This window comes from Atractosteus spatula, chromosome 27 (genome assembly GCF_055471065.1).
Source record: "Atractosteus spatula isolate fAtrSpa1 chromosome 27, fAtrSpa1.hap1, whole genome shotgun sequence".
NCBI lineage: Eukaryota > Metazoa > Chordata > Actinopteri > Semionotiformes > Lepisosteidae > Atractosteus > Atractosteus spatula.
The window spans coordinates 6,426,009-6,447,755 of NC_142732.1; the positions used below are offsets into that span (position 1 = coordinate 6,426,009).

Genomic DNA, 21,747 nt, shown 5'->3' on the forward strand with positions numbered 1-21,747 from the left:
ACAAAGCCTGCATTGCATGTTCCCACCATAATTTGGGCATTGAGAGTGCTATAAACAAAGATTCCCTCTCTCCTTTCACTAAGTATCAGTATTAGAAACCTACTTATTCGATTTGTAGTTGACTATCTAAAAAAAGGGTAAGTGGAGTTTTGGAGAACAGTCTACTTCTTTGTACAACCAGGTGCTTCAGTTTTACTGTTATTTAACCAGCTCCCAGTTCCACAAATGGCAGCATTACTGCCAATTAAAGACTTCTGCGAAAAAAGGCTCCATGTAATAGGGTTTGGTCATATTCATACGTATAAAGATAACCAATTCCTGAACACTACAAGAAGTTCAGTTCAGAATCTCTCCTCTTTCTTAGATAAGTACACTGACTTTTCTGGCTAAATGAACATTTTATTGGCTCAATGTAAAAAAATTGAATGTTAAAGCCTAACCGACCACGATTTACATTTATTCATTTGTTTCATCCAAAGCAACTCCCATTTCACTTACAAGATGCAAAGGATGCATATAATAACTGAACATCAGACCAATTAGACTTTCCTATACAATGACAGGATTCATAAGTGGGTGTTTTTTTAAAAAAAAACCTCCACCACCCAGGAATAGTCTGATGATATTCTGCTATAGTCATTTGCTTAATTGCATCTGACATGCTGTGATTTGGATTAGAATGGTTTATCATTAAAACTGCCAGAGACATATCTTCAGAAAAAGCTAATTTTACTCACCAGTGAAGGAAGGAGAATAGCATGCCTTTAGATGGTATTACCCACAACTAAAAATTCCGTAATTTTTTTACTATTATACTAATTTAACAATTTGCTAAATAAACTAAGAAAATAGAATACAGCATAACTAAAGAATCCACCAAAGAGTTAAACAGTTTCTCTTTCAAAAATGCAAATCTAAGGGGAGAATCAGGGTCAATAACACAAACATCAAATTTTACGAAGGGAAATGAAACAGGAAAAAAGATTAGCTCCCAAAATATACAGTATATCCTGGAACATAACTTGTTTTTAAGATGTACCAATGCAAGCCCAGCAGGGGGCACCTGAGAGAATTCCCTTCTCCACCCCCAACAAGCAGTTATTGTGTGGTATCAATGGCATCAAAAGATAGGAAATTTGAAACCCATGGCAACCATTGCTCATAATTCTAAAAGGGCACTTGTATAAATTGGCAATAAGTAAGAACTAATTTGGCAAAGGCAATGAAATATTAGCTGTCAGTATGACTAAAATGTAATCAGAGTTTATTAGCTGTACATGATCATGTCACTTTCCCGTTTGTTAAAAACAAGAAAATGAGAGACAGAAAGCAGTGGGGGGTACTACTTCAAAGAACAATGCATTTGGAATAATCTCTCGAAAAAACAACCTGTGCAAAAAATTTCCACAGCATTTAACACCCAGAATTAAGCTTGCCGACGCCTTGTGCCAATTCGAACATTTGGAAGATCACTCCATAGGAGTGCTCCGATTCACAGGCAGGCAAAGATGAAATGAAAAACGGAGAAAGATATTGCGTCTTGCCGCCGAAACGGATCCGTAACAAGATCCATTGCAAAGCGACACCGTACCCCTTCCAAATTCCAGCTTCGATGTCCAGATGAAATAAGCACCCAAGAGCCAGTCTGGGTCCTGAAACACTTTCCCCCAGTTGAGCGTGGGACATCTATGTCTTAAGGACGCTCATGTGGTTCAATAAGATCTCACAAGTCCAATAAGTGCCAGCGGCTGGCTGGTGAGGCGAGGGAGCGTGCTGACCTCTGATCCTGTAGCTTCAAGGATGGTGGAGTAGGAGCTCTCTGGGGCCCAGGAGATGCACTCCACCACGTGCTCGTGCTCCCGCAGCTCTGCTTTGCACTCTTTATTCGCCACCACCCAGACTCTGACTGTCTGGTCATTGGAGCTGCTGGCGAGCAGTGTGCCGTCCTGGTTCGGCCGCACCATGCGCACCCACTCTCTATGGCCCGTGAACGTCTTCACACAGTACCTAGGGAAGGTGAGCGTAGATGTCAGCTATTCGGTGGGACAACAGGTTCCCCAGGGACAACTTCGGACAACAGGAGACCCAGCTCTGCCTTTGAAAAAGCAGTGCACCTAACAGAAATAAAAATGACCATTTCATCTACAGCACCTGCTAGAGATCCCAGAGAAAGAAACCCAAATCTTGGTAAAATCGTAATAGAAAATATGACAAGAGCTCACAGATAATTTAATCCCTTTCAACCCTTTCTGTTAAAAAATATGAATGCTGTGTTTTCCACTAGACAGTGAAGACAAAAGAGCAGTTAATGGAACTGCTTGTTTTCTTTTTTTGGTATTCCAACTAAATATGCTTTTTTCAGTGCAGCTGGGATTGGAGCACCAGAAATTCTTTTTAAAAAATCATGTGAGTGTTACTGTAACTAGAGCAATCAAGCCCCAGTGTTAACTGGAGCATAAAATGTTATATGCAATGCAAAGTGTTAAAGGTCTCCAAATGATCAGGGGAAAATGCTGCTTGGTTTTGGAAGTTAATAAAGGTGACGTTTAAAACAAGTCTCTTGTGCAAAGTAACCTCTACATGCATACAACCAATTCTCATCAACTGCATCTTCTTCCAAAAGATACAAACTATGGTATTACATACAACTATCAAACAGTCATATCTCTTCCAATTGCCAAGTTTGCAAAATCATACACAAAATTTAAAATGGCTTTTTAAAGATTACATAAAATTCATTATAACTCACCCAGTTGCTACCTCCCACATTTTAATGGTTTTATCCCTAGAGGCAGAAACTATATGATCTCCATTGGGCATGATAGCTACCGATGAAACATTGTGGTCATGTCCTAAAGAAAAAGCAAACAGGGATTTAAGAGTGTGACCATCATAACTAAATATTCAAAAATCCTAAGATGAGATGAGATCCATCTTACTGAAAGAATGATGCTGAAGATATACTGTATGTATGCCTTTATACATGAAGAAAATTAAGGACTTACTATAACTTAAGAAAGAACATGACCTAACATTCATCCAAATTTATCACTGTCTTTACACACTGAAACACTATCATTTTATAATGAATGGGAAATAACAGACATGACAAAAAAGGTTTTAGATAAATTAGTCTATTAAATTAAGAGAAGACCAATTTGCGGTGTTGCTTTGTTCCAGAAAAAAAAGCTAATTACACAGGCTGCCGTCTTTAAGCAGCTAAATAGATGATGAAACTCTAAGTAGCCCATAAAAAGCAGGCTTTAATATGAACAGAACCACACAGACAACGTTATCTTGTCTTCAGAAGGATAATTAAGCTAGATGCCTGAAAAGTGCCACACAAATCTCATAATCCGCTACCAAACAATTCGACCCGTAGGGAGTGTCTGTATCATATTTGTTAAAGAAATTTATCACAGTGAACACTGGATTTCTCCAGCAGGACAAGAATAAAACTGGCACAGAGAAATAATCAGCAAAGTATTCCCTGATTCCCTCCATTCACATGTATACAGACATGCTTGAAAGCACACAAAATTTAAAATGGATTAAAAACTACATCCCTTAGTCTTTATTGTTGATCTTATGCCCTGAAAACACACCAAGCTTGAAAATGTCTTATAGCTCAGATGGTTAGAAAATGCAAATTTACTTCAGTTTTGTCCCCCGATCACTAGAGCCTAAAGGCACACATTACTAGATATCTGTTGCAATTTATAAAGAAATTAGGATTTAAAAGGGGTTACCGCCTGAAGTCTGTTTTTTCTGTCTGATGTTTCTGATAGGACTCAGCCACTGAAGGTAGCTACATATGAGATAAGAGTATAAATGGTTTAAATAATGTTAAGGTTTTAAATAAAACGTCAAATATACTGGAGGAAAAGGACTGCCACCTGAAGTGAGTGTGTTTATATACACGGCAGATCTACAAATGCCGTTAACATTGAATACTGTATAGTAAAGAAGAACTTGTAGGAACCGGCTTAAGATTCAAAGACATTCTTAAAAACGCCTTGCTCAGGAAACTAAAAAAAAGGTTGATCTAAATGAAATAAAATGTGATTTATGACCAGCTGCTTCAGTCAGGAACAACACTGCCGTTTGGAATGAAATGTGGGCTGATTTGCTACAAAGAGACGTCTGGGGTCAATTTCAGGCAAGTATCACCTACCTATGAAAGAACATGAGGGAGCCAGAGCCAGAGCCAGAAACAAGACACAGTAATACACCTCGCCTTAATGAGCTGGCACGGGCATAATACACAACAGGACAGAGCAGTACTGCAGCAGCTTCAATTACAACTGAAAAAATGTTACCTAATGCATATATTACAGCCAATACTGCATTATCCAACTAGAAAACAGAAATTAAGTCTTCGCAGAAAATGCTTAAATTGCATGAGTAGGAGGGAAAAGCAGAATGTTTTATTCATCCTGTTCTTATGTAGTGAATGTTAAAGACACTGTTCTTTAACATGCACTGCTCTCAAGATCCGTGCAATTTCCAGAAGCGATAATGAGAGGCATTTGCAGCACCTGCTCCCCTCCCACCTGTACAGAAGCTCATGGTTAATACAGGTTCCCACACATTTCCCCAGCCTCCTCCTCACCATGCATGGTCCTGATGCACTCAAACCCCTGGAAATCCCAGAGCTTGATGGTCATGTCAGCAGAACAGGATGCCAGCAGCTTGCCAGTCTGGTCAAAAGAAATGTCCTGTACAGAGTCCGTGTGGCCCTTCAGCGTGCGCTCGAAGTCTCCCGTCTCATAATCCCACACCTGACAGGCGAGAGAGCCCAATGCTTAGTCTCAGCTTGCCCCACCTGAACCGCCCCCCCATTTTCATTTGCACTCAGCAGGCCAGTCTGCCACCTCTACGCATCATCAATCAGGCAAAGAGAAGCAGGCCGTAAAAGGCAGGCTTGGACTGGCAATCTTGAGCGTCCATGTTTTTGCCATAGGAAACCATAATAATGGCCAAATATAACATGCCATAGTAGCATTTTATGCAACATACACAATTGCAAGCCTATCTGGAGAGTCTTACTTCAAGGGCATAAAACTGACTGCACAAACACCCTTAATAACTGAATGTTTGAAATGTAAAAAAATCTGATTTAGATTATAGTCTCTTGGAAAGCTCAGATTTTATTTTATATGTTTTGAAATTGTAATGATTTTAATTTCAGTATTTGCTGCAAGAAATTTTAAAGGCAAGTGGATGTTTATTTGGAAATGAAAAGCTAGAACTATGAAGAGGTTAAAACAGGGATGCTACTCTTTTTAAAAGCAGATCAATAGAAAATGTCAGCAGTTTATAGGCAGAACATGGAGTTATTATCTTAGCCTTCAGAGAAGCAGGCCAGGACAATTTGTGCTTTGAGGAACAATGGCCCATCTAGCTGTAAGTGTGACTTTTGGAGAAAGGAGGGGAAGCAGTCATATGAACACTACAGCCAAGCAATCCACATGCTCATTTTTAACTAGCTTCATGGAGAGAAGGATAAAAAACTCTGTAAGGAGAAATGCGTTCTGAATGTCCTGTTCACAGGAGACATACTAGAGCACCTCATGTTGAACCCTTGCTGGCACTACAGTAAATCTGGGCTAAGAACTGCCTATACACCAACCTAAATGTCTGTAAAAGTGCATTAAAAGAGTTGCAGTCTGCATTTTTAAATCTAGCTGCCATGTTAGAAGTTCCACAGAACAGAACTGTAAAGCAATTAGTGCTAGCAAAAACACACATGAGAAAATGGGGCTGTATACTAATGTGTGTGTGGCCTTATTAATAAAGTCAGGGGAGGTAAAAATGGACACTAACTTAGTTGAAAAAAGCACTTAATAAAACACGTTTGTGCTAATAAACCTTTTGTAAAAATGTTTTAAAGAGGGAACGTGAAGGTTTCCTGTTAGGCGTCATGTACGTTTATACAAAATTAGGGCAAAAAAGAAGGGAGGCAAATTCCTGCTGATCTGTTCAGTGTCAGCAGCTCTGCAGTGGCCAGTGCTCATGCAGAAGATGAATTAGTTGTGAAGCAAATGATTCAGAAAGTAGAGAGGGCTCTTGTGGGACCAGAGCCAAGAAGAAGTGTACGTACATTTCTGATTCAATGAATAAATCATTCACCCAAATATTTATTCAGAACTGGGACACTGCAGCAGGATGAATAACCAAAACAAAATCACTAGCGGTCACTGGTGCCTGAAACAGGGCTCCTTAACGGGGTTTTTTCTGAAGGGAATAGCACTCGTATACAACTGGCAAATGCTCCTTGAAAACTGCAAGTGGCGTCACAGTGTTAAACCCACAGAATGCCACAAACAGAACACTGTTTAGAGGCCTCCTCTTTCTAAGTGTACAACCCTGGGAATTATTGCCTACGGTTACTGAACTGCCCTGCTCCGATGAATATCGGTGACACAGCAATATTCAGAGCTTGAAAATGAACAGGTTTAGTACAATCGCGTCAAAATGAGACTTTACAAATCGAAAACAAAAAATACCAGAAATTGAAAAAACCCTAGTAATCTTTAAAAAATGCACCATACCATTAATATTTCAGCTATTGGAAATGCTAGCAGAACAGATCTCAAACACCATATTTCTCTCACTTCATGCACTCTGCCCCATCTTGTAAACCTATTACAGTAACAGTGTGGAGCACAGATTGGCACTAAAGCACATTTAGGGTATTGTGCTACATTATCTGCCATTTGAAACATATTTAAAATTCAGAATGGACTGATCTTACACACACAGACCTTTATTGTAGCATCCTCGGAGGCAGAGACCATAACACTGAACACGGGATGAAATATGACCCGGGTGACAGGACTCCTATGGCCACTTAGGGCGTATTTCTCTGGGGGGCGTGGGATCCATTCTTTGGGGTCTCGCTTCTGTCCCAGGGGCCCTCCTAAAGTAATTTCTTCTTTTGCTTCATTTAGCTTTGATTCTAATTCCATCACCTGTGAAACAAAATTGATACATCGTCTCACTTAGTTAAATATACATGCTGAAATGATCGAAAATAGAGCAACTACAGTAATTTAAAAATATTTGAAGCCTTCACAACATTATCTTGACATAAAATGACATCTTGGTTAAAAGTTCACCTAGCCCTTGTTGTACACGCAATATATTAAAATATTTGCATACGAGTAAGAAAACTCTCCATGCCTGTGATGCCTGAAATCAGTTCCTCCATGGTTACAAAATATGTACTAAAATATCTTCATAACCAGGAAAGTGACATTTTACAAAGCCCTTTGTTTGACCTGATCGCAGAAGTATGTTCAGTATACATCCACACAACCACTAAAGAATTTGTCAAGATTCATGACTGCATTGTTCCAGAAAGATAAGACTGTTTAATGATGTTGAACACAAGGTGTTTTGACAACTTTCTTGACAGTAAAGGATCTGAAGAAGAAACCGAAACCACCTGCACTGAAGATGATCAGCTCCCCCAAGCTCCCTATACAGCACAAAAACTACCAACCTTTTTTTGTAATCTGATGACAGAAGTCCATTTCTTTTCCAAAAGGCCGGCATACTTCTTATCTAATTCTTCATTCTGGGAAAAAAAAAAGTTAAAGGAAGTGATTTGTACTTATAATGTGCTGAAGTTAATAAGCACCACTAGCAGCAGCAAATATTGCAGTGCACTGGTTCCCCAAAACAGGATGAATAAAGAACGAATAAAATTCCCACCAGCAAGAAAATGGTAACACAAAGACAGCCAGGAGGCAACTGAAATTCTGTTAATCCTTTACCATGGGCTAAACTGTTGCAGAAAAGCACAGTTTAGAATGATTACAATTTCAAAAACATGTTGTAAAAAATTGATTTCAGGGGGCCTGAAGGACTTTTAATAACGTGTGGCTTCCTACAAGTGAATTTTATTTGTCCAAAAAAACTATTTGAGAGCTCATGTTAAGGCTTTCTGGCATTTCATTAGAGGCAAGGGTCTTATCCATAGTAAAAAAAAACATAATTAATTTGCAAACTATAGAAAGCTAGCATTTCAGTTTGTTAGAAATATGAAGGGAGGACGAGAGGTTCCAGATCACTCATCTACAATTGTCTGACAGGAATCTTTGAAGGAACAGCCTCATTTCCCAATTCTGGACAACACTAGTTTTTTTTTTAAAAAGACTTTTACTATAAAACACATGTTCATTCTTTACCCTACAAAGACTTAGAATATAAAGCACCTGCCTCCAAGGAAGAGACCAAACCAAGGAATCTCAAGTGAAAAAGAACTCTGCACTTTAAACAGTGAAGCCTAGACTGTGACTCCAGGCCAGGTCACACAGGAGGGAGCTGGCTACAAAGAAGGGAAGAAAGGCATATGGAATAGCAATCCGCCTGGCAGTGGGGTACAGCACATCCCAGCGCCAGAACAGTTTGAGGTACGCCTGCTAGGCACCTACAGCTGTGTTCAACACCTGCTTTCACCTCTTTAATGTGGTAATCAGCTTTCAAACAATGCTGCCTTCACAACCTGACCTGGGGTTCTTTACACATACACATTAAAAATCTATACAGGCATTCTTAGTATTTTCTCAGAGTGAAGGGCATTGAGGAAAATATAAGGACCAAAGGATGAGGTCCCGCCTCACATAAGCAGCTTTATCTTGCTGTATGTGTCAAATCCTGTTTGCCAGTATGTTCAGACACGGTTAATATGAAGGAACACTCTCGAGAAGCTGCTGATTGAAGAGATGTGTGAATATTTATGTAACGCATCATGTGGCACCACAAAAAGACTTTTCTTCTTCAATATGGAATGTCTCAAGGGGTTTAGAGGCACAGCTACAGAACACTTAAAACTGGTGATAACATTTGAAGTCTTAAATCTCAATTTAGACCAAAAATCAGAGCTATTTTAAGACACTTGCAGCCATCTCAATGTGACTGACTATATATAGAATGATTTTTATAAATGTTTATTCACAAGTCCCCAAAATGTGAGAAATGGCATATGACAATTTCAAAACCAAAGGAAACTTTTCTGCTTCCCTCATCGACATCTCCATCGACAGAAGTGTCTTTTAAAAACTCCGCATCATCCTACACACAGAAAAAAGCGGCCATCTTTAACAATGCACCGCTGTCTGATATGACCAGTAGCTAAATACACTTCTACCAGCTTCTAATCACTTTTATGTGAAAGCCCGTAAAGGCAAGGCAGAGAACTGATAATGACTGTTGTCACCAAGGTGAATACAAAGCTGTATTATTCACAGCATCTTCAGAGCATTAGTAATGGTGCAGAAGAGAAGCTGTCCAGCCAACAAAGAATGATCACAGAAGTATGAAATACTCTTTGAAGACTGCATACTCTTAAATTAAAAGCCTAATCTACAGTGAGGTTCAAGTGTGGACCTATGTCAGCATGTGAGCTGCAAAGGAACAAGTAGAGGTTAATTCCACAATGAAAAGCGAAAAACATTTCAACTGGGGAGCTTTGCTTCTTTCCTTTTACTTTTCAGTGGGGAACTAACTTCTACTTGTTCCATCACTTTTATTGAACTGTTCTTCAGCACAGAAAGGTACGTTTTTGAGTCACAAGAAAGCTGCCTTCAGTTTTAGACTCCTGCAAAAAGATCTTAAGATACTGTACAAACCTTCTGTATTGCTCAGCAATACAAGAACAAGCACATTCTTGGCAGAGCAGTCTGCACCTCCTTCTACAAGTTTCATTTATTATTCATTGTGTTTCCACTGCAAGGAATTCAGTATCTGAAAGGCTCCCAGATAGCACAACACAAACTGGTGAAATCCAAATAGGTGATGCAATAGATAATAACAGCAGCTAGTGTTAAATGTTAAAAATGATCAGCTTGTATCCAGAACGAAATGTTCCTGGGGGTCACTTCCAACAGCTTATACTGTCTATATTAAGAATGCACATTCATATATACAGGATGAGGAAGTCCATTCAATCACAAAATGCAAATGAAGTCATAAAAAGCATAACGATTATAGATTAATCAGGCAAATCTTACCATGTCTAATTCTGCTTCCTTCTTGAAAACTGAATATGCTTCTTCATATCCATTGGAACGAAGGTAATCAGCTATCGCTCGATTTCTGAAAAATGAAAGAAAAGCTAGTGAATAATCTTGATTACCCTACTTGGTTATCTTTGTAACTGTATTTGGTTTAAGTGGAAGGGATTAATCATACATCCTTGACTGCAACCACAAGGATAATATAAAAACTACAGAACATCTGGCTTGAAATAAGAAGTACATGGTTAACAGTTTTCTAAGTCATAATCTAATCAGTGAGTATTCCATTACACATGGTCAAAATAGCTTTTACTCTATGCCATAGCAGCACAAGGTGCTTTAGGGTGATTGACAGTGGAAGAATTGATGCCACTTCCATTGAAAGACAGCACAATAACCGGTCAAAGAAGATAACAGAACCTTCCCTGAACAGTCAAAAAAAGCATGACACTCCTGAAGACGATTCCCTTTAAAATCACAGACAACGGAAGATAAAGAGATGCCAAAGGCCCCAGCATTAAGCATTTTTTCAAAGGAAGCATGCTTCCAACATGAGTCAGGTTCACAGACAGATTTCTTTTTAAGCTGGGAGTCAATCAACCTGTCAGAGAAGCAGTCCAGCGTGTGGCTACCCGTTAGCATCTCCACAGCTGTTTGACCTGCCCATTCACTGTGCTCTTGTTGAACTCCCCCGACAGCAACGAGCTCCTATTAGGATAAAACACTAACGCAAGGATGTCAGTGATACATCTTCCTTGAGCGTCGAATCAGGAAGCTGCGCCCTCAAGGCTCAAATTAGAGACAAACATTTAATCAACAAACTGCAGAAACACAATTGAACATTTCAATGTCTAATCCGATTCCTGCTTATGAAGGAACAGGAAACCTTATCTATATACTGTAGCTGCTATTGAGGGGATCCACCCGGACATTCATTGTCTGAATATTTTTTTTTCCCCACTGTTGGCACTGATTTTTGACATCCGACTGACTAATATAAGCATTCCCTCAAATGTTACAAGAGAATAGTGCAGTGACAGACTGTCAGAATGATAGGAGACTACAGGCAAGTCAAGTCTGGAAGTACCAAGAGCTCTGACATGCCAGCTAAACCCTGATCAGCATCACTCTTGTCCACTGACAAAAGAACTGAACTACCCAGATTAAAGCTGAAGGTTAGCTGGAGGTTACTGCTCATGTGACTGGCTGCCGTTCCAGAGAGCACACTGCTATAAGCTGGAGGGGGGTCATGCTGTCTCAACCCAGACAGCAGACTGAGAGGATTCTTCTATTGATTTTTATCCAGGGATAAATATTCAAACAAAATGCTTCTTTGTGGACCTGAACAAATAAGGAAAATAAAAAAACCTACCAGACCGACTTTAAAGAAAATAACTACACAGACTTGCAATAGAACCTGTGTATTGCAGACTTGGCATAGAGATTTAAGGTAGTGCCTGGGGAGAGAGAGATTGGTTTCAGCCCCACTTGCACAGCCTTCCATAAAGGAGCACATGATCCACATTTATTGAACTACAAGTCTGTTGCCAAAAAAAGAAAAAATGATCACTGGTCAGAATTAATGAAAGACGGTATTCATTAGGACTACAATAAAAAATAAACCCAGAATTGAGAATCGAGATAACAGAAATTGCTAAGAGTCCCAGCATTTACTTTGTTTAAATGTCAACAGCCAACACAAAAAGTGAAATAGCCAAATTTCTGCAATAATAAACTTACATTTCTATACTTCACTCCATCAGAAGAATCTTCTGAGAAAAACATTTATCCTACAATCATAAAATATGAAAGCTCCATGTGGCCTCGGAGTATAGGAACTGGAACTCAGCCCACTTTCTCTTCAAGACCCCCACAGACGTCTGCTCAGTTAATTTTTTTTATCAGGTACCTTGGATACAAACTCCTCATCGACCGACCTTTAAACTGCTTCGACAGTTAAGTTGTCTCTGCTTCTGCATAGCTTGTCACACTCCAATGTTTTGCGATTTTAAAGGAATCGCATATCAATTCCAGTTTCAATGCAGTAGCCCAGAACCCATCCTAGAAGCACTGGATGCAAGGCGAAACCACACCCTGGACATGATGCCAGCCTCTCTCAGGGTACAAATACACAAGCACAATGCAGAGACACTAATAACCCGGGCAACAGTATACATATCCCTTCTGAATTTTAATGGATGAAGCTGAGCCAGTGCAATTATACCTTGTCACTGCAAGTTTAAAGGAATAATCATGCTGTTGGTTGCAAAGAACATACTAGATTAATTTCTAGTGAATATAAGTACTGTGGTTTCCATGGACACCAACCCACACCTAGAGAAGCGACAAACCACTCGAAAGAACATGAGTGGGCAGATGTGCCAAGGACCCAGCTGCAATCAAGACGAAGGAAAAACTCCTTCCATCATCGGCCCTGTGCTGAGGCAGCTCTTCAGAACCCCTCCGCCTCCAGACACCAAGTCCAAAACAATCAACACACATTAATTCATTCCTGTGTGAGAAAGAGGTATTGACAAACACAAACTGAGGCTTGGATAATGTACACAAACTCTCTTACTCCCCTTATGCATTTTTTCAGTTATCTTGACATACTAACAAGCTTTTTAATAGAAAGCCTGTTCAACCTTTTCCCTTTTAACCACCAAGACCGGAGACAACTCCATAAGGCTTAATTAATGAAACAGAATGTCAACCTAGCAGAGTAATGCACAATGCTCATAAGCAAATCCAATACCATATTAATCACTAAACTGGTTTTATACAATTGTCAGGTTGTTAAGGTAATAATTATCTAATTATAAATTGTGTGAGATTAATGCACGTTCATGAGCTTTTAATGACAATTGAAAAATACACCTAAAAAACATGTAATGGTAAAAAATTTGCATGCAAAGTCATATTTATAACATTGATTCAGTCTATTATAGTCTTCCTACCAAAAATTAATAAAGAACCAATAACATTTAAAAAGACTGCTCGTTCTTCCTGTTTGATAATGTAGTCAGTTTTTAAATGATCAAAACAACCATTAGTCAAAACAAAAACAAATGCCAATTGAACGAACAGAAGAGGGTTCTTTTGAACAACAACACTATTATCAACAGGGCTTTTGCGAAAATATCCCTCACCTCACACATGTACTACCAATTATTCATAACTTTCCAAAACATGCAGCAACACCATCACAATTGTTATATCCAACAGTGCATCTATGTGAATCAACGATAATCAGAGCAATGCAGCAAAGTGCCATGCTTACCAGTGCAGCCGCCAGCCCAGGCACCGCACTGTGAACAATAAATTCCTATCTGGGCGGCGTCACCAGCCTAGAGAAAACTGCAGGAAAGCAGCATTACCTCACCTCTCCCCAAGGAGCGCGCTGCTCACCCCAGCCTCGCTGCTGCCTGCTGCTCTCCATCGACACACTGGGCTTTACCGAGAAGCAGACATGCTTTATTTTGGCCCTCTGTGTTGCAAGGCATTGCTTAAGCCAAGGCAAAAAAAAAATAAAGATGCAAATATATTTTCATCATGTTCAGTTCACCCATGATTATTGTAGATGCTCTACAATATGTAAACCTCCTCATCAAATGCCTACTGGATGGGATTTGTTTTCTATATTTAGGAGTTTCTTACTCCTATATACAATAGTGAGGGATCTGCTTCTGTTCTCTTTGCAGTGGAATAAATATTTTATGAGTTGGCTGCAGCACTAAAAATAGATTATGACATCACAAAATAATGTGATAACGCGTTTTATGTGGCTTCACAAATGATAAATTGTTGCGCTGACAAATGATCCTAAAACAAGACTAGCGATTTATTTACCAGCATAATGGTGAGGCAAAAGTGTTTAGGCAATGCTGAATACAATTAAATCATGCAAATCATGTGCAGCTGACCCCAGATGTGTTGTACACGACTGAAAGAAAATATTCTAATATATTATTCAAAAATAAAAAGGAAATCAAATAAATGCTCCTTCAAAATGTCAACCTGTAATCGAATCTCGAAATGTAATCAAATTTCATTTCATTTTGATAAGACGAGTGAAACGGCGCTCATCAGAGAAGGCGGTGGCGAGGCACCGGCTGGCAGTTCTCAGTGAGGCACACGCATTGTCTGTCGGCCACACAGGAGGCTCTACTATGACAAGAAAAACAAAGAACGCCAGAGACGCAGAATGGAACTCATATTAATGACTTCCAGAGGCATCTAACAAGGAGGTAAACAATCACAGGCGATCACAAGCTCCCACTGTCGACACGAGTAGCAAACTGATTCATGGCCCGCCGTGAGAAAGGTAAGGTGTCTGATGCTGGCTCCACAGACATTACCATGCCTACTCCAAAGGGAAAAGCCTGCAAGCTGACAGAAAGAAAGGGCAACGACGCAGCCGGCTTTCACTTGCCTTAAAAATTGACTTATACTGTGTTCGGTTGTCTGTAATAAGCCGTGTCGCTGCTCTACTTTTGCAGTTTGTCAAAGTATAAGCTGCAAAATGTGTGCCTTCTGCTGTCACAATTGCCTGCTGTGATTAAATTGACTCCTCTAAGTGGGCTAAATGCCCTTCATTCCAATCTTCCACACAACAGATTTCAGAGTCCTATCAAACACTAACATACTGACTAAAATTTATACTTAATGTCAAAACCTGGGATGTGTCTTCAGAAGCAGATTATAGCTCCCCACTAACGACAGAAGGAGTAAATGGAAAAATAAAACTGACTTCCTTGGATACGATTAGAATGTAAAATTCTGAGGGATTTATTTCTAACAGCAGAAAGTCCCAACTTTCTCAGCAGGAATAAAGACCTCAAAGAGAACTCTCTAGGGAGCAAAAATTAGTTGAAGACATTTTAATTTGTAAAGGCAGGCAGCTGATTTTTGATGTGTCTGCATTAACCATTTATACAACCCTTGCGAGTATGCAAGGATGATGTGCTCTGTAGTTCTGTAATGTACAGTATCTGCAGAGCGCAAGTTGGACATGTACGCTTGCACAGCGTGTGGCATTTGTTGTACCAGCTGTCAATGCAGAGATACTTAAGTGACCTTAAAGAGCTTTTGTGTGCTCTGTGGAAGCCACACCTCTTAAGCAGCCCAGACAAGAAAACACAAGACTTACCGGCTGGGTTTTCTTTTGTGTAGAGCTGTTTGAATAAGACATGAGCCAGCTACTCTTGTCAGATGTTTTGTGGAAGTAAAGCGATTGCCACAGTACAACAAAAGGATGTTTAAGACTACTTCCTTCATATTCCATAATGAGCTAAATAGAGCAAATAGATTTTGTGCAACATAAGTCTACTTCTATCTAAAACTGCAGCTTTTCTACAACTGTCTTAAGCCTAATTTTCTACTACTGTATCTGTAACAATGTATTTGCAGGATACTGAAGATAAAAGACAATTAGGTTTGTTTATTGTGGTATGTAAATTGGTCAAATCAATCATTTTAGGATAATACGGAAACCATCTAGAATGACATTCAAGAAAGAAGTGCAGTACAGTAAATGCATAAATATTTTCCAATAACTAAAGTAATTATACGATGATGTGTTGCCCCTTGTTCCAGGCCTTGTAAGCAATGGGCTTCTACTACACTTAACTGGCCTTCCCCCTGTGTGCTACAGCACCACACAGCACAATGCTATCACCACTGCAAATAGTGAAACTCTGCTCAAAGAAAAGCACTGTTCCATTTAAAATACAATCTCTCCTCTGTTTAGCCTTGGAGTCCTATACATTTATAAATAACAGTTAACAAGGCATAATAAAAACAGTTGTAAAAAAAAGCTTTCAGTAAACAAGCTTAAAGCCTCATAACAACACATAGTTTTGTGATGAAACTGAGCTTTTATACAGTTCATAGGCTATCCACCCCTCATTTAAATTAGCCAAACTGAGGAGCAGGTCAAAATTAATATAAAAAAGAAATCTAAAAATGCAAACCAACATAGTATAACTATGACTGTTAAAATGGGAGAAGGATAGATCTCAAAGCATACCTGCATGGAAATACTAACCAGACAAAAAATGAAGAATGGTACAACAGTAGGATCTCAGTCACCTCAGATGCCATACTGAATTAAATCCATAGCACTCAACCACCTGCAGCGGATCCATTCACTCCGTCTCAACTCAACAGGCAGCATATTCCAGACTTTCCACAAAGGATTTCAATTTGATTAAAGCATTGTAACAGGAGACAATCCATTACCAGTGGAAAAACTACGAAGCACACAGCTAAAAAAAGAAAACACAGGTAAAACACAGAAAGCTCATTTTACTTTTATGATTCCTGCTTTTAAAACTGCAATCAAAAGCAGAGTCACTTCAGCCACTATCAATGAAGACTTCCTTTTCCGTTCTGCGTTTGCTTCCCTCTTTTCTTGGGCTGCTTTGTAAAAGCAGCTTTACATCCTGTTCCACCTACAGACAGCTTTATTCACAAACTAGTAGCAGGGAACTGCTCTTCACGTCGGTGATACAACACAATAATGTGCTAACAGAAAACTATAAAGTTGTTTTAATTCCTCACATCTACTCATGTTATTATAGTATTTTAAATGTCTGTATTCCTCATAGTCCATAATGTCCCGAGCAAACACTGATGTTAGAGAGCTTCTAAAAATCATGACTTTCTGGCGAACACAACTACTGTTAAGTACAACCTAATTTTAGTACACAATGTCACTTGCCTTTGGGGGTCTGGAAAGTGATCTATTTGTGGTTTCAGCATTCTCGGTTTTCAAAATACCAGGAAAACGTTTCTTCCACTATCATTTTGTGCTCATCTATAAATAAATATTCTCTTTAAAGGTCAAAACCAAATGTATCCACATCACAATAAAAAGACCAGAGAAACATTTCTTGGGTTTGTATGGGTAAAAAGAAGATACTCATCTAATCAAATATAATTAAGCAATAGTGAAGAAAATTGTCTGCAGTACTGAGCTATATTGTTGATTTAAAACAAAGCTATTTTGTCAGCAACCACCATATACAACTTGCATCACATCTGTTGTAATCCTAATCAATTTTCACTTTAACTTGTTTAAAACATTGCCAGATAAAAAGGATAATTTCCTGCAACTCACCTTTAGCAGGATATTCCTATTAAAGGGTGGAGCTCATCAAATCAAAATCTGATTCAGAAACATGATGTTTTACATATTCCAAGGAGAACAGAAGGAAATGCCCAGTTTTCTAGGAATGCATCTCAGAAAAATATCTAATAAGTTCATAATATTATGTGTTTAACTTTTCAATATCTAGAATATTTGCAAAGTAACTTTCATTGTAGCAATCAGAATAGTAATATTTAGTTCGGGAAAATCTTTAAACTCTAAATTTACACAAAACCTATACCCATACCTTCCGTTTTCCTAATCGTTAAATAAAATGGCTATTAATTACGGAGCTAAATCAGTTTGTGATTTACTTATTTACCTTGAGATTTTCTGGAATTAATGTAACTCAGGTTTGGTGACTGGAATATCCCTGAAGTTTAGGGTTACAAATTAACTGGCCCCACAATCTGTGCACTAGAAAAGAATACCCAAGACCTTGATGTTACTGAAGCCTGATGAGAGCTCAGAAGAGACGCTTCAGGCCAAGGGTGCACAACTACAGGACAGAAGACGCATGCAAGGAATAAAAAGAATGCTTAGCCGAGGGGTCAGCTGGTCACTGTCACCATCTCCTCGCTCAAAATATCTACAACTCCTCCAGCCATTGTTTTAACAGTTATGATTCAAGATGGATACTCAGTCTCCCACTAGGATTCTCCGACGTTCCAGAAGTTAAAGCTTTACTGTGAAAAGCCCATAGAACGCAGGCCTCAGCAATGTTTTGGTGGTTTAACGTCAAACAGTTTTAGCTCTGATTTGTAACTAGCAGCAATATCCTAATGGAACAGATGCTGTACATCAGACGTGATCATTCTCACCAGCCAGACTCTATTTTGGCAAAACCCTGATAGGCTTTACAACCAAAAACCAGCACACTTAAGGCTTTTTTTACAACTTTTAAAGGGTATGCATTTACCAAATTAAAGAAAATTCAAAAGAAAAAACTGACAACTTATATCACAAAAGCATACTATCCAATTTCTTCTATGACACACTAGAGTGCCTAAATATAGTTACTATAATGTTAAAATCAACACCACTGCAGAATATCTCTAGGGCTATATTCCAATATATTAATGCAAATTGAAGTAATTCACAGTATGAGATCTATATTTTTAAATTACATGATTTAATCTGTTAATTAAACAAATCTCCCACTTGCTATGTCTCAACTTGTGATTTACAGGATTACAGGTCTTGAAAAAAACATTACAATTTAAAGCTTCCTTTAAACATCATCCCACGAATCTGACAAGTCTATTTAAGTCCCTGATCCTCATCCATCTAGACACATTAGGGGTTAATTACTTTGTACAAAGCAAACAAAATCTCCACAGATTTAAGAAGGTGCAGCATTTTTACAACCCTAAGACAAATATACAAGTTTTCTTGAATTTTTGGTTACTATTTGGACATGTTCCTGAATATTTGAGAATGATCTGTTTCACTTAATGTCTAAGACGTACAACAAGGTTATGTCAGCAATGTTCTATTGCTGTGCATGCAGTGATATGAAAATGATCGATGCCTGAGAGGTTAAGCCCTGTGGGACTTTCCCAAGCTCTTGTGAGTTTTTACTCAATTGATTTTTGCACAACCCAAAGAACACAAATATGCTTCCAACAAAAATCAATGCAAGTTTTCTGAAAGTGAGGATTTTCGCAAAATGCAGTGGTTATGGAAAGGATAAGAAACAAGTGTCCTGTACAGCAGTGATGAGTTTTACCCATAAACACAATTCCAGCGGGCTGGCCAGATGATTATGACACTTTTCTCCATGTGACAAGCAGCTTTGTGCTTTTCTGAGGAACACCCTAAGGCCCTGGAACAAAATATTTATTTTGTGTACTTACTAGACAATGCATACCTAAGCTAGCCACAAAGCATGGGTTTAAACTGTGTATACCCATACTTTACTATGATTTACTGAGGATAAAGATCAGTCTGTTTTTTATTAAACCCCAATTAGACACATGAACAACAAAGAACTTGTTTAAGGATTGAATTAAACTAAGTTCTTGAAACTTTTGGGACAATATCTTGAAAAGCATTTTATAATCTATTCCCAGAGGGTGTCGCTATCACTTATGACACAAAGACTTTCTCATTAAACATTAGCTCAACAAATGACAACTGTAATTGGTTCCTAACTGGCCTTGTTCATTTTAAGACAACACTTACTGTGGCATTATCCACCTACCACAAAATAAATAATAAATGCAGATGTAATATTTAAATAATTATACCAACCATTTCATATCTGTGAAAAGTGTGGAATGGAATGTTTTAATGTGAAGATACTGAAAAGAATACTGTCTGGTTGCCATTGTGGGTGGGTATAAATCTCCCTTCAGGTGTTGTACAACTGATTAACGTTCCCTCAAAGAGGGCGGTTTTTCATCTTTGCAAGCGTTAGCCTTCAGGGAACAGATATTAGTGGACTTGATATGATAAAATAACGGCAAATTGCTAATGCAGCTTATTCTACAGTTCATTTTAAACACCACATATGTGACAGATACTGCATGCATAATAAATCTAGTCCCAGACAACTGTCTCGTAATAGAATGAAATGGATTTCTGTTTAATGAGAACAGGATAGAGCAGTGAGGGAAATCCAGCCTTTGTATGGCAGACTGACATCAAAAATAGAGGGCAAAACCCTGGGGCTACACTGACTGATTCAAAGGAAAGGGGATTAAATGATCTTCCACACAGGTATGAGGAGTATTAAATAACATGGCAATCGTACAATGTCTGAATTGAAACAATGTCTTTCAACAAGCTGTTATGTGAAGGATGAAAGATATATTGTACAATATCTCACTGTACAAATCAAAATTCTTACATCTCTGTAAAACCTAAACCTTAAGTCTAGCTTACAGTCTCTCTCAAGTCAAGATATCTGACCCCTTTTTTAGAACATTTTTTACTATAAACACTATAAGTCAACATTTTTTACAACAACTACAACAATTTATAAGCAGAAACTTATAATCGTATAAACCGTTAATGAAGACTGTGTTTAATTTGGCCAGCAAACATGGATTTTTTGCACTTCTGATGATCAAAAATAAGCACTGCAACAGGCTTGATGTTGAAAGGGACTTGTGTTGTGCTCTAATACTCAAATATGCAATTGAAATTAAATAATTTATTTTTAAATATATTGAAATAAACTTAGTCCATATAAAAAGGGTATTTGTGGATACCTGTGGTTAGGTATTAACTGAAAGGAGGGCATTGTGTTTTAAAGATGCCTTAGACATCTGAGACATGGGAAACCCAAGCAGACCCATTTTGTCCTTGAACAGACTGAGCCATGATTTCTACCAGGTACAACGTACACCTGAAGAGAGTGTCGGGAGGGACTTACAGCTCATCTCGTTGTCTTTGTGACAGCACCATGGTGGCTGCAAGGGCAGGAGAAGGCTTCTGCAGCAGCTGCTGTCTCCCTCACAGGGGATCAGAAATCCAGCTCAAGCTCCGGCTTGCAAAGTGGTCCGCCGCTCGGGGGCTTGAGAAAAACACGAAACTCTTCTCCAAAATCCAATCTCCACGTGCAGGATTCGTAGGCAGTCTGCAGACATTCAACAAATGGCGTTCATTTCATCTGGGAGAGGGGGGGAAAAAGATGAAGAAATAAATAAAAGTCTACCAGTTTTTATCTCCTGCCCCTCACACCCCAATATAGAACCAACTGACCCTGCATCACCCCAGTAAAATGGTCCCCTCTGTTGCAGCTTTGTTACAGGGTAGTCATTCCTCAGCTGGGAGGTGCCCTTGGCTTATGGAAAGACAAACAAGCCTCAGTAAGCAAACAATCAGGAGAGTCAACTACTACAGCAACAGCAAAGGAACAGAAAAGGGGAAAAAAAATGATAAGGGGGGGGGGGGATTTTGTTCAAACAGCATTTACTTGCATTTTACTCTGTTTTCTAGTTCTGTTACTCTGCATTAAGTGCAATCCATAGTTAGAGAAAACACAGAATACTGGCCTGTGAACATCTGTGAAAATTCAAAGTGATCATGTGCAAAAATATGGGTATTGGCTCATCCAGTTTGAAGCAAAAGCATTCAGAGACGTTATTTCAGATTTAACAAGGTCCCTTGACTCAGTTTTTAAATCTTTGAGTGAAGTGATGATTCAGTTAAACAGTTCCACCATCAAATGCCCGGTTATCCATTTTCATCAAATAGTTCTCTGCAACTTTGACCAGAAACTGACAAACACTAGTTAAAGCACTGCTCTTTGCCACAGAAAACTATAAAGTAAAAATTTAAAGCCAAAATGGTTTGTATCAGATTGAAATGCAGCTCTCAGAAAAAGAAACAACACTACCTTGTGTCAAATGTTTTACAACATTAAGAATAAACGAGATTAGAAGTTATACAGCACTTGACAGGTTCTATACTGTGACCATGGAATAATGGTCAGTGTTCTAGACCCCAAACCTGATGGCAGCAGGTTCAAAGTCCAGATGGGATACTGTTTCACCTTTGAGCAACTTAGATTGCCCCCAGTAAAAGACTTCCTGTATGCATCTTCCATGTCATTAATGTCAATAA

The 21,747-nt window shown here is 38.8% G+C and overlaps 1 protein-coding gene across 2 annotated transcripts in view; it reads right to left on the bottom strand.

Annotated features, from left to right (window-relative positions):
- The window catches only part of pafah1b1a (platelet-activating factor acetylhydrolase 1b, regulatory subunit 1a), a 36,478-nt gene that overhangs the window by 5,897 nt on the left and 8,834 nt on the right, over positions 1–21,747 (bottom strand). The window contains exons 2-9 of one of the 2 annotated variants that reach the window (XM_088906891.1): positions 20,884–20,965; positions 20,555–20,791; positions 10,020–10,104; positions 7,508–7,582; positions 6,768–6,974; positions 4,613–4,781; positions 2,750–2,852; positions 1,779–2,007 (exon numbers count right to left, since the gene is read on the bottom strand). In XM_088906891.1, the coding sequence (XP_088763017.1) occupies positions 1,779–2,007; positions 2,750–2,852; positions 4,613–4,781; positions 6,768–6,974; positions 7,508–7,582; positions 10,020–10,104; positions 20,555–20,586 (900 nt within the window). In that variant the 5' untranslated portion in view covers positions 20,587–20,791; positions 20,884–20,965. The remainder of the gene's footprint in view (positions 1–1,778; positions 2,008–2,749; positions 2,853–4,612; positions 4,782–6,767; positions 6,975–7,507; positions 7,583–10,019; positions 10,105–20,554; positions 20,792–20,883; positions 20,966–21,747) is intronic. The other variant, XM_088906890.1, reaches the window with a different exon arrangement.